Source organism: Alnus glutinosa, chromosome 11 (genome assembly GCF_958979055.1).
Source record: "Alnus glutinosa chromosome 11, dhAlnGlut1.1, whole genome shotgun sequence".
NCBI lineage: Eukaryota > Viridiplantae > Streptophyta > Magnoliopsida > Fagales > Betulaceae > Alnus > Alnus glutinosa.
In genome coordinates, this window is record NC_084896.1 from 4,575,794 (window position 1) to 4,590,188 (window position 14,395).

At 35.5% G+C, this 14,395-nt stretch overlaps 1 protein-coding gene across 3 annotated transcripts; it reads right to left on the bottom strand.

The window, feature by feature from the left end:
- Window positions 1–2,081: 2,081 nt before the first annotated feature.
- On the bottom strand, window positions 2,082–7,166 carry LOC133882603 (monooxygenase 2-like). Of its 3 annotated transcripts, none has more exons than XM_062321806.1 (6): window positions 7,025–7,166; window positions 6,728–6,874; window positions 6,043–6,083; window positions 5,298–5,458; window positions 3,080–3,314; window positions 2,082–2,743 (listed from the first exon to the last, which is right to left on the bottom strand). In XM_062321806.1, exons 1-6 carry the CDS (start codon window positions 7,102–7,104, stop codon window positions 2,205–2,207), a joined length of 1,203 nt encoding a protein of 400 aa, XP_062177790.1. In that variant the 5' UTR covers window positions 7,105–7,166; the 3' UTR covers window positions 2,082–2,204. The 3 variants fall into 3 exon arrangements, with proteins under 3 accessions (XP_062177790.1, XP_062177792.1, XP_062177793.1); XM_062321808.1 differs by having other exon boundaries at window positions 6,036–6,083; window positions 7,025–7,158; XM_062321809.1 differs by lacking the exon at window positions 6,043–6,083 and having other exon boundaries at window positions 7,025–7,158.
- Between the last annotated feature and the right edge of the window lie 7,229 nt (window positions 7,167–14,395).

Consider the following 14,395-nt stretch of genomic DNA (forward strand, 5'->3'; position numbering starts at 1 on the left):
CGTGTCTTCCAGAAAGTTCAGATATTCTCAGATCTTTGTATTGTTTGTGCGATCCAAATTTAAAGTTGGATTTTGTGGACAGAAATGAACGTCGACCAGCTCTGTTTGTGCGGCTAGGATTCACTCTCTATGATCTTTTGTAAATCCAATTCTCTATATATATGAGATTAGGGTTATAGGTTAGATCATGCATCTTTTGAGATTTCGGATTTGCTCAGATGTATCACTTCAATTCCTTACGTTTTTAGTTTCCTTTAGTGCACGTTTTCTGGGCTTAGTTCCAGAGAGCTTGTCTCCTTTCTTTAATTTCAAGTTCTAGCTTAGCTTGTTCTTCATTTTCTTCCTTTCTTGTAATCCGAATTTATTTAAGTTTAATCTAGTTGTTTTTAATTCATTTCTTTCTTGTTTCTTTACTGCTTTCCTTTAAATTTATGCTTAACTTAGATTCAATTCATGTCTAGCTAATTTAGTCCTTAGGGTTTGATTCAAAATCCAATCCAAAGACCATGTAGTGTTCTTGATGTTCTTAGGATTTTCTTTAGATGTTTGATGATTGTTGAGGGCTAGAGGATATCAAAACCCATGCTAAAAGGTTGTGGTATCAAGATTCCAATCAAATTTATTCATGAAAAAGAGTTTAACTTGTCTATGAGTTTTTCTTGAAGTCTTGAGTAAAACCAACGTTCTTGGAAACAAGAACGATGTCTTTTTCAATGGTGCTATTTGACATGATGTATGATTTCTCATTAGAGTTACCTTATAGGGTATGCTAGGGAACACCAATCATTTCACCCCTTTGGTAGTCTAATTGTCTTTCAATTGTAGTTTAACTTTATGTGGAATGATTGGGTGTGAAACTAGATATCTTATCATTGTGGCCTAAATAGGGTTGTTCATGTATTGTGTATACTTATTAGGATGTGTTATAGAGTAGTAAGCTAGGGCACCTTAATCACTCCACACCTTTGGTAGAGTAAAATGTTTTCAATTATAGTTTAATCTTTATGTGGAGTTGATTAATGTAAATCTAGGTGCTTTATGATTACGTCTTAACGAAAGTATTTTCATGTCGAGGTCGTCGTAGTGGTTGACGCCCATTACGCGCTCATATCAAGCATGTTAGGAAGATCCATATAGACTTTAAGCATTGCATAGGTTGAGGATTGGATAGGATCAACACCCTAAGATTTCTTTTAAGTTAATTTCATTTCAGTTTCCATTTCGTTCACCTTATCGTTGTAGCTTCAATTCTACAACTTTTGTTTTTACTTTTGTTAATAAATTAAGTTAGATACGCTCTTCTCATATCCTATTACGCAAAACAATCAATATTTCTCTGTGGTTCGATCACCCTTACTATAGTACAACCGATACGTACTATTGCGAGTGGTAAACTTATAAATTTAAAATCCACGTAGTCGAGTTGGCTATCTGAGAATATCTGAACTTTCTGGAAGACACGATTTCGATCGATCGAAATTAAGTCGATCGATCGAATTATTGCTGTATAAATAATCGATCGATCGAAATGCCTTGGACAATTTTCCATTTTCTCAGGATCAGTTTCGAGCTCTGGAAATGACCAAAATACCCTTGATGTATTTTCAGGTCTAATTCAAGTATTTTGAATTAGATTTCAACTAAGACCTGAAAATAAGAGAAAACACTAAAACATAACAAAACGTTATATATACAATACGAACTAGGTCTAATAAATGCAAATTAAGGGGTCTTGAATTGAATAATTCAAGACTTATCAGAGTGCAAAGTACGAACGCTGCATTAGGGGTATGTGAGTGTTACTGCTTTGATAAGCTTTGTTTTTTAAATAGTGGATATTCTAGGTTTGACTGCCCAGGAGTAATTTTTCTCTTAATTAAGTTTCCACTTCGTCAACAAAATATTGGTCTTTTTTAAATTCCGCATTTAATATTATTATTATTATTATTATATATATACACGTGTGTGTATTCTCGTTACTAGTTAGTCTTAATTAATGGTAATTTCAAAGCTTCATATATAGACATGTAATTCATAATATCATGAAGAGAGAGAGAGAGAGAGAGAGAGAGAGAGAGAGAGAGAGAGATTCTTCTACACTTCAATTACATTGCTTTAAAACATATGGGTAACAACCCATCACACCCATTATTATAAACAAAAATTACTTTACCTTTGGTACATAGATACGCATATGGCTGCATTTATGAAATGCTAAGCTTCCCGCAATCAAACTCAGCCATCTTCAACTTCAACCCAGGTATGTACGCAGAAACTTTATCCCTTAAGAAGTACATCATTTTTCCATCACCCAGCTCGATGAAGCCAACCATATAAGCTATACTAATGAGCGCAATGCTTCTCCACCTCCTCTCCTTGGCATACTTGTTCAACCCCATTTCAATCCTTTTACATTCCTCTCTATCACCTTTCTCCCCACTTGGTTCTTTCAATAACGCCTCAGCAAGACACCTTGCCAAGACAACACCATCTTCCAAGGCAGCACAACCACCTTGGCCGATTTCTGGGGTCATGGGATGGAGTGCATCACCGGCCACACAGACATTGTCTTTGCTGATATTTCCCCAAAGAAGCTCCCATGGATGTCTGTACCTTAATGGGGATGATATAATTCCATCCAGATTAGTGTTTTCAATAATACCCCTTATTTCATCAGGCACGTTTTCTAGCTTGCTTAACACAAGTCGCTTCATTTCAGCCGGGTTGTCTTCTATCTCTTTTTCTGCAATATACAAAGATGAATAACAATTGCGACAATGCCACACATAAATGCTAGACGTAAACAATATGCATTACAATTGTACCGGACAAATTATTATATGGGAAATGGTAACCAATCATCTTGAAATGGATCCTACACTAGGCATGCATAGCTCCACGCACAAAAGCTTAAGGTACTAGACAGAAAACAAACATTGGCTGCAGTTTGCATATTTATTACAAAACAGTTCCCAAAAGACATGCTCCAAATGCCGTCTTTTTTCTACTTTGTGACTCCGAAAACAGTTCTTCAACACAAAGAATCAAAACAAGCGCTGAGTTGGGAATAATGGCTCACCTTGGCTAGAGGAAGACGGAGTCCACGTGAAAAACCAATAGACGGTGGTATCATCAAGAGGAACAAAACCAGATCGACAACCTCTCCCAAAAAACTGCTTGAACTTGGTCCCAATCCCATGACTGCACTTGAAATCTACACAGGCCCTGATGGCACATCTCCCTGTGAAGGCCGGATTCTTGAAGCCCAGCCACTTTGCCACCACCGAGTTCACTCCATCACACCCGATCAACACCTTCCATTCACAAAGTGGATACTATACTCAAAACATATTGATGGTTTTAACTATCTTATTTAGACCATTCTTAATAATTATATAATGAAAATACGACCATCTGACTTTTCAATTTAAATTGGTAGTAGTTGACTTATAAATCATACACTCTTAATCATTTCGCCAATTATGAATTATCACGCAATTTTGTATGTAAAATTTAGTCAATTTGTAAAGAAATTATAGTAAAACTTATAATAAATATATGCTTTCTTTAATATACCCAACCAACAGACAAATAATGTTCCACTCAGCAATTGTCCCCAAATCTATTTGGGATTTCATAGTCATGGTTCCTTGCACACGCAATGGCCTGTTGCATCTGATCCCCATCCCCTTCTTCTGGGTCTACGTAATTGGATTGGTTATACATCCAACAAGGTAGAGCAGCTATAAAGGGAAAAGAAGCCAAACACCCTTTCAGCTTTTTTTTACACAATATAAATAGAATAAGGGCCAGTATCACATTCCTGTTCAAGTAGGGTCTTGGAATGAGTGGTTTAGACACCACACTTTTGCTTTCTATATACCTAATAATATAAATACAAAAGAAGGATCTCCACTTATTAGGCCGTTTGAATAACATAAAAATTTTGACAGTGAGTTTAAAAGAGCGGCCCACAGGACCTACCTACTCCAAAAGTAGGGTCTAATAATATAAATACAAAAGAAGGATCTCCACTTATTAGGCCGTTCGAATAACATAAAAATTTAGATAGTACATTTAAAAAAGTGGTCCACAGAACCTACCTACTCCAGACAGTCTAGAATGCAAAACCCATCTGCCCACGATAAATGGAATCCGCAATCCCCTCTCTTAAGCTAACCAAATTTTTGTGTTTTCCGGCTTCCGTCAGCTTGGGTTTTGGGTTTGGTTGTTGTTTTTTGGGAGGGTCGTTCGGGATTTCTAGTGGGTTGGGGGGTTTGTTGTGTTGGAATAGTTTCAATGCTAGTTTGGGTTGTTTGATGGGGGCTTCTACTGTATTTGGGGTGCAATGTAGGCTTTGAGTGTTGTGGGTCTTTGTGGGTTTTCTTGGGTTCTTTTTGTAGGCTAGCTGGATTGTTCCTGAAACGAAATAGAATTAAAAAAGCGTAAAGGCACCCCTGAGCATACAAAGAATATACAAGAAGAACATCAAAACAAAAGAAAAACAAAAAACATGATTTAGCAACTTCCACAGCCCTGGGGTAAACAACAACCCCTTCCTCCGGACCACCTTCGAAGATTCACCCGCCTCGAAGACCCAAGACGACTGCTGTTCCCTCCAAGACATACAAAGTAAAAACTGGGGACACCCAAATACCAGGTACATGTGTACTTAGGGGCGCCTTACACTTTTTAATAAAATTCTCTTATTAAAAAAAAAAATAGGAGTCCTTATCCAATATGAACATAGAAAACCAATTTTTTTTTTTTTTTTTTGGCATCTACTTATAAAATAAAAGTTGAAATAAGGGTCATTACCCAACATCTTATCTATCAATATTTTTTTGTGTGAAGTAGTTGCTCTCAAAATTTGAACTTGCGTTAGTGTTACGAAAGTAGAAGTCAGAGTCATAGTCTAAGTTAGAGTGTGAGTCTCTTAGTTAATACGTAACACTACTATTCAGTGATGTAGTAGTAGGTCTCTATTGCAGTAGAACTCCGTCTCAATAATGAGTTCATCTCCACCAATTTTAATCTCTATTTAAGTGTGATTGAATAGTGAAAAGTATGCAGAAAATTATCCTCAAACCTTGTTTTTGTCAAAAGATTTAAGTTCCGTCTACGAATTTAAAGGTTTAGGTTCCCTCAGAAGCTAAAAATCTATCTCATTTACGTGTTTAAGAAATTATTCACGTACGTAACATTTCATCTTTGTCATTCCGAGACTTTACCTTTGTACAGCAGCCTTAGTAAGAAAAAAACAAAATAACCGACAATAAAACGCAGGGTGAATTTACCTTGGTTTTGAGAATGGTTCCATCTGCAAGATGCACAAGTTTATAGAAGCCTGATTCCTCTATAGAAACCACCTTGGAAGAGAACCTAATGGTGCCACTTGGGAGTTCGTTTGAAAGGGCTTCCAACAACAGCTTCCTTTGAAGAGAACGAAATTCGTGGCCTGCAGACAGCAATTATCCTGACTATCTTGAACATCTCAATTATGATTATAACATCAACACAAAATTGTCATCATCTATGTAAACTTTGGTCACCTATATAAGCTTACAATAGCTGCATATTTATACCCAAAACAAATGATTCCGAAGAAACACAAAGCTAAGCAATACATTTTTTAGCAGTCAGCAACTTCTGAGTCTTGCAATGATCAAACTTTGGATTGATACAGGAAAAAAGCATACCAATATGATGACTTCTTTAGCAGAAAAACAATTTCATCATGACAATAATCCTAAGAAAGGGTCAGGAAAAGAGTATAATGGAATTTTTTTAAAAAAAATTTATTCAAATAAAGGAACCAGGGAAGGGGGACTTGAATGGAATGTTGCTTCACTTAAATGGGGTTTTGAGAGGGATGACTGGGATAAGGTCCTATTCCGTGTTTTGCACGAAGTGACCTCTCTTGTGCTTGACAGATCAAAATCTTTACCACTGCAGTAAACAATGGCCCTAGTATGTAACCAAGAAATTGACAGTTCAAAATCTATAGAGGCACCATTGGTAGTGCTGTAACTCACTGTTTACCTTTGGCTTGAAATGAAATTGTTGTAGAGTTAGCCACACTCCTGCACATAAATTTCTGCGGTTAGTTACATGGTGTGCTTGTTCTAATTATGTACTTGTGCTGGGAGGTCAGTTTCTATTGGATCAGAATAAGATGATAATGACCAAAATTCGTACAGAGAACAAACAGCAAACGACCAAGATAAACTCTCAACCAACAGATAATATCAAGATGGAGTTGGACTCAAGATCAATTTTGAGCGAGTATTTTATTCCAGCCAAATGCACGAGCTTCACATTCTGTCAAACACCTTCTTTTCAAACTTGATAGTCTCATGCTTTAACATGAAGAATGATTGATACTGTTTGATAGTTTCAGCAATAAATCATTGGAAGCATCTAAAACCAAGCATATATATGTCAAGTATCTATATTTTTCAAGTCGTGCATTTCAAATGAAACGGATAGTCTCCATTTCATGCTCAGATTTAAAATTTGAGCATAACTTAATATTAATACATTTTTTTAAAAAAAAAAAAATGTAAATGATGTACATTTACCAACTTTAAATCCAAACAGATATTTGAAATTGAGAGGATCCGGTTACGCTTGGGAGAGAGATCCTGATGGTGGAGTCAAGCCAGCAAACACCATGTTCTATATAAAAGATATGCGTAATAATGAAGAGAGGATGGGTCCTACTAACCCAGAAATCCGTTGATGATTTGCTCGGAGGGAGTCACCAAGGCCAAGAGCATCTAAGGCCTTCCAAGCATTTGTCCATGTCCCTAAGGCAAATCCTGTGATCCTCAAACCATCCGAGGATTCCAATATTAAGCTTCGAATGCCCAGCCTACAACACACACACACACGTATATATATATATATATATATATATGCGTTATTTGCGTTCTTTACAATCTTAAATAGTAATTGTAAACCTTCATATATAGACATGTAATACATACGCATGAAAACAAAGAGAGAAACTGAGAAAGGGTACCTATGAAGTCCTAAGGATGTTGTAAGGCCAGCAATTCCACCTCCCACAATCACGATGTCTTCTTGCACTGCTTCCATCATATTTTGGCTCTGTTTTTTTTTTTTTCGGGTTCTGGGAAATCTATACCATATATATATATATATATATATATATATATAGTTTTCGAATACAGTGCAGTAGCCGCAGGTATCACTTTAGAAATGAATATTTGTTCAAGTTAAGAAGATTACAGATAGGTCACACGTGGATAATCAAGAGTGAGACGTCGAATTCTTGTCTCTTTTTTTTTTTTATCTTTTTCTATTGTCGATTCACTTTTAAATTAATTTTAATTAAAAAAAATTAATGATAAAATTTTGTTCTGTCACATCAACGAAAAAAAATACAAGAAAAATAAAAAAAATACAAAGTGGTATTTCCCATTAGGAGTACGGAGTGACGTTTAAAACAATAAGAGATGATTCATTTCTTTTTCGATTCTTGTACTATACTCTAACTTTTTAAAATTATTATCTAATCGGGAAATGCTAAAAATTCTCCTCTCATCCTCTCTTTGTCCATCTCTTTTGTTTAAAAAAATTGATTTTAAGCAAAAAGGTGTCTCTGATGTGACATCAGAGACACCTTTTTGTTTAAAATCAATTTTTTTATTGTGAATGGAGGATGAAGGGTGGATAAGGGGTGCATGTGTAGCACCCTCTATCTAATCCTATGCATAAAACTCACACCAATTTCATTGATCTAATAATAATTTTTTAAAGTAGAACAATAAAAACCAAACACGTCTTTCAACAAATGGGAGGAAACATGGTAGATGATGACTGTGATGATGGCGAGATTGACAAGTGACAAAAATCACATCTTGATTATGCCAGCCCTTGCGTTACTTTGACGTGTGTGTTATAGTTTTAAAGTGCATGAAATTTCCTTTCTCCTAGGTATGCTTGCTTCTGTGGCCGGTAATTAAAAAGGGAGAAGAGAGAGAAGATAAGAGAGAAAAAAAATACAACTCTAATGGGTGGTTCAGATTGTTAGAATTTGAGATGGCAAGGCATTTTTTTTTTCTGATTCCAAGTTCGAGTTCTAATAGTAGGCTTTGACAATTTTGACACGATCCGCAAATTCGACACGAACACGACACGAATATATGGAGTTTGAGTTTACGCTATAATTCGTTTATGACATGTTTATAACCCGTTAATGACTCGTTTATGACCCGACAACCTGTTTATAACACATTTATGATCTGTTTATGACATATTTATGACGCGTTAATGATATTTTTTTTTCAAATTAGTTAAACGGATTGACACGCTAACCCGACGGGTTAACACTACAATCAAAGGAGTTGACACGGCTACCCAAATTGCCAGGCCTACCTAATAGGTGCTACCAGGACTCGAACTCAACAGAGGGAGGCACACGATCGTGTCCACTTGAAGCTTCTTGGAAAGCAACAGGAGCTGAATATGTGGTGTTCGTTGGTTTAAGAATTTCATCGAACAGCTGGGGCACACCCTTGATTTTCATCCCCTGCTTTGGTTGGTAGCCTCCGTAACAGCATCCACATTTTCCATCAACCAGAGCAGCTTCACTGCACTGAAATAGGTGATTATGGGCAGACCACATACCTCCACAAAATGAGTCATTCCCCTGCCAAATCCTTCTCCAATTTTCTGCAAAAATTAAAACCAGAAAATCTCAAAAGCCACCCCTGTATGGATTAGGGGCGGCCTCCCCAGCCACCTCCAAATTGCTTACTTTTTTATTTTATTTTTTTAAAATAAAATATGAAAAATAATATAATAAAAAAAATAAAACGACATCGTTTTTAAGCTGAAGTATCGATGCCTATGTAGACAAACGGTGACTCGGCTTAACGGAAATTAAAAAATTGGACGGAAAACTCACGGGGGGACTAATTTCAAATTCGCAAAAAACTAAAGGATTCAATGTTGGAAAAAAAAAATGTGAGGGGTTTTTCAAAATATGCGCGAAAACTCAGAGATTTATTTTATATTTACCCAAAAAAATTATTATTTAAAAAAAAAAAAATCAATGTTTTTCAATATCTTTTTTTATTTTGTTTTATATAATTTTAAGTTTGGGCCACCCCCTTGGATTTTTATTTTCCTCTCTTTTTTTATTAATTTTCGTTTTTTAAAATTTTTTTTTTTTAATCTCAAATTTTTTTTTGTAAGGATATATTTGTCTTATTGAAACTTTTTTAGAGTTATTTTTGTCTTTTTGTTGCCTTAAACATTGACATTTTTTGATAGTTTAATGAGGGACATTGTGACAATTGGTAGTTTGGGAGAGAGCGTGCACACACACACACACACACATATATATATATATAATTTCTAACATTAGTCTATCTATATAAAAAGTAACGCTACATACCATGCCACATAAACATCTCATAAAATTCTCATAAGATTAAAAGTACTGGTGTTGATAACATTAGAGAAAGGTTGGACCGTGGTTTAGCTAATCAAGGTTGGGTGCATCTCTACCCCAATTCTTTGATCAATCATCTGTGGGCTTCAAATTCGGATCACTGTCCTATTTTACTCTCTACTTTTGGTTCTTATCAGAATATCCCTAAGCCTTTTCATTTTGTTGCTTTTTGGACCAAGGATCATGCCAGTCATTCAGTAGTTGCAGAAGCTTGGTTATCTGATGTTGCTGGTTCTCCAGCTTTTTCTTTAAGCAGAAAGTGGAAGAATACCAAGAATGCTCTTAAATTCTGGAATTCTCATCATTTTGGACATATTGAGTCTCGAATTAAGTCAATGATGTCTGAAATCAGTGTAATCCAAGCCTGTCCTTACTCGTTGATCAACTCTACTAAGGAAATTTATCTTCAATCGGATTTGCGAGAACAACTCTTGCGTGAAGAAATCTTGTGGAAACAAAAGTCCAAGGAGCTCTGGCTCACTTGTACGGATCTTAACACCAAATTTTTTCATGCTTCCACGGCCTGTACAAGAAGGTATAATTCCATCTCTACTTTACTGTCAATTGATGGCTCTCCTATTCAGGGGAGATATAATATTGGTTCTCATTTGGTTAACCATTTCACCTCTCTTTTCTCTTCTAAGAACATCTCTCTTGATTCTGGTATGTCTGATTTGGTGAATTGTGTTATCTCTGATGCTGAAAATGATACTTTATGCACTATTCCTGATGATAGTGCGATCTTTTCAGCCATTATTGCTTTAGGTCTTAATAAAGTTTCTGGTCCTGATAGTATGACATGGCTTTTTTATAAAACTTATTGGTCTATTGTTAAGAGCAATGTTATTACTTCGGTTCAATCCTTTTTTAGGGGTGGTTTTATGCTTAAGGAATTCAATCATACCAATATTGCTTTTATTTCTAAGATTGACAATCCTTCTTCGGTTCATCACTTTAAGCCTGTTAGTCTTATTAATTTCAACTACAAGATTATCTCCATAATCTTGTCTAATAAATTTAAGCCTCTTCTTCATAAGATTATTTCTCCTACTCAATCTGCTTTTCTGAAAGGCAAATCTATTCATTATAACACTATTTTAGCTCATGAGGTTTTTCAAACCATGAAACAAAAAAAAAAATTTAAAAAAAAAATAGGGAATGGTGATCTTATGGCTTTGAAGCTTGATATGGAAAAAGCTTTTGATTCTATGGAATGGAATTTTCTCCTTAAGATTCTAAAATTGCTTCAATGTCTATCTACATCCTCTTTTTCCATTCTCTTGGATGGTGCTCCATATGCCAAGTTTTTTCTGACACGTGGTCTTAGACATAGAGATTCCCTCTCTCATTTCCTATTCATTTTTGGTTTTGAAATTTTCTCAAGACTTCTTCTGAAGGAAGAATCCATGGGTGTTTTTCATGGTATTAAAATTGTTAGATCCAGTCCACCTAGTTCTCACTACTTTTTGCAGATGATGTCTTGATTTTCTCCAAGGCGAATACAGTGGAAGCTTCTGCTATACTCCAATGTCTCGCTACTTATTCTCTTTGGTTTGGCCAATGTATTAATATCTCAAAATATGCAATATTCTTCAGTCGTAATTGCAAGGCTTCTATCAAGACCTCAATCAATGATATTCTCAGATTACCTCTTTTTCTTGATAGAAAGAAGGTTGATTCATTTACTAAGCTCAAAGAGCAGATTTTTGCTAAAGTTATACTTGATGGAAACCTAGACTTCTCTTATAAGCAGCAAGAACCACCTTAATCAAATCAGTGGCTACTGCTATTCCATCTTACATTATGCCCCTGTTTCTTCTTCCGAAATTTTTTTGTTATGACATCAACTCGATGCAAAGAAATTCTGGTAAGGTTTTCCTCAAGACAAGAAGCACAACCTCTCCTTACTATCTTGGGATAGCATTTGTAAAACTAAAGCTTTGGGTGGCTTAGGAATTTGTTCTATGGAATTCATCAACAGCTCTCTTCTTGCAAGACTAGGATGGAAACTGATTTCCAAGGAACCTCTCTTGTGGGTAGAAGCTCTTAGTGGAAAATATCTTCCCAATAGTATTTCTTTTCTAGATGTTGATGTAAATCTACAATCTTCTTGGAATTGGAAAGGTTTATTGAAGAACGGGAAAGTGCTTGAGAAAGGTGATTGTTGGTCAGTTTCTAAGAGGGATTTTATTGATGTTGGGAAATCTCCTTGGATCCCCTCCATGCCCTTTTTCAAACCTAGGACAAATGTGAATTTGGTGTGTCTCCCTGTTTATTCTGTTGTTGATCTTATTCTCCCTGGGGATAGGTTGTGGAATGTGGACCTTCTTAATGATCTTTTTGATCATGTTTCTATCTAGTATATTCTTCAAATTCATCTTCCCCACATTAGCACTGAGGACAAATGGTCTTGGATTCCTTCCCCTTCTGGAACTTTTTCTGCAAAATCTACTAGGGATGTCTCCATGACTCTTTCTACCAGATTTCATCCATTTACACTGGTTGTCTGGTAGGCTCTTGGGGTCTTAAGCTTTAAGCCAGATTAAAGCACTGACTATAGAAAATTGGTTGGGACATTCTTCTTCTAAAGGAAATATTGGTAGATCTATTCTTTCTGAAGATGCCAATGCTTGGGTTTGCCCTTTTTGTAATGGTCCTCTTGAAACTCTAAGCCATATTTTTCTGGATTATGCTTTTGCTAAGGTTCTTTGGAGATCTGCACCGTAGCCTCTCAACATCTCCCACTTTTCTTCTAGACCTATATCTGAATGGATCCTAGTTGTTATCTAGTCCTCGGATCGCTTGGCTATTTGGCAGTCTAGAAATAAATTAATACATGATGGTATTTTTCCTAACCCAGCTCTAGCCATTCAGCATCATAAAGTCACCTTACAATCTCCTTACTTTGCCTGGCAGTCTGTTGCTCTTCCCTCTCTTTGGCTTCCTCCTATCTCTGGGTGTCTTAAAGGTAATTTTGATGTAGCCATCTGTGACAACTTTGCTGTGGCAACTGCAGTTATTAGCAATTCTTTAGGGAAAATTATTCTCGCAATGACTCAAAAACTTTCTGTCTCTGATATCCTAATAAGTAAAGCTTTTGCTGCTCTTTTAGCTACTCGGCTTGCGGCTTCTACGGGTACTGAAGATTTTACGCTTGAAGGGGATGCTCTTCTAGTGATCTTAGCTGTGAATCAACCTCATCTTTTTTCTTGGCATTTTGCTCCCTTTATTTCGGATATTAGACTCAATCTCTCTTCTTTTCTTAGTTGGAATGCTCTGAAAGTCTCTAGAAGTGTCAATTTACATGCACATGTTTTAGTTAAATGGGTCGCTATCCACCTTGTATTTGGTAGCATTCCCACTAGATCTCCTATTCTTTCTTCCCTCAAGATCAAGAACAGAAAAGATCCTCCTATGTAACATTTTCCTTATTCAATTAATAATATATATATATATATATATATATATATATATATATATATATATATATATATCAATTTACATGCACATGTTTTAGTTAAATGGGCCGCTATCCACCTTGTATTTGGTAGCATTCCCACTAGATCTCCTATTCTTTCTTCCCTCAAGATCAAGAACAGAAAAGATCCTCCTATGTAACATTTTCCTTATTCAATTAATAATAATATATATATATATATATATATATATATATATATATATATTGTTTAAAGTCTACAATAGAGATCTCGTTTGGCTGCCAAAACAAAAAACTATTTGTCGCATTCACTTGCATATGCTAAAACCCAAGTATTCCTGTCTTAATTTACATTGGCCACACCAAGAATAAAGAAGGTCCAGAACTTTCAATACAAATGCTATAAGTAAGGGATAGATCTTAGAAATTTAATGGTATATATATATATATATATATATATATATATATATGGCAGTATTGGATGATAGAGTTTTTGCAAAATAAAGAGGAAGCTTACTGAAAAACTACCGGCCCCTAAGAGACCAAGGTGCCTCGAATGCCTAAATTTTTGAAGGGAAAACTGAATAGAGAGAAAGAGGATAATGGGTGTGTGATACCTGATTTTTGGAAAGATGTGCATTTTTTTAATGTGAAAGGCTCTTAAATATGGTCCTTAGATGCTTGACATATGGTGAGTTTTTAGCCCTCTTATTATTTTTAGGGTAAATATTGTTAGAAATAATCAACATATTATTTAATCTAACATGCGCAGCGGAAAACGAATAAAACAGGATTCAGGCTTACCTCTAGCCATATTTGCTCAAGCGTTTCCACGATCCATCTGAAGAACAAGAAAATATTATTTGAGGGATCTTCTAACCTATGCCTATTACTGAATTGCCGTACTGATGGTGTACACAGGCTGTTTATTTATAGGCTAGGTCAGGGACCCTCAAATATGGTAAGTACCGTATTGTTCCTCCCATCAAGGAAACAATATTATTAATTGATTTTAAATCAATTAAACGATTCCATTACGGTAATCTAAATTAATTAAATTACCTAACCGTAATACCGTATATTATATTTATAATAAATATAATAAACACTGTATATGTGGCATATAGGCCATATATGGAGACAATATCTAACATTCTCCCACTTGGCCTTTATGACACATGACTTTATGGTATTAGGTTCCTTAGTTTGGCCAATCACTTATGGAATCCTCCCACTCAGATAAGAAATGTTTCACACGAATCATGGCGGTAAAACTATTATAAAATTAGGTCGTCCCTTCCATGTATCACGATGTAAAACACTCCTTACATGAGTACCTTATGGATAATCAAGTTTTATGAATGAACTTCCTATAAGTCATTCGGGTCCAACTTTTTTTATCCTCATGGATAAAATAACAAATGTGCACAAAAATCTTTATTATAATAACTTTATGTCTATAGACCAAAAAGAGA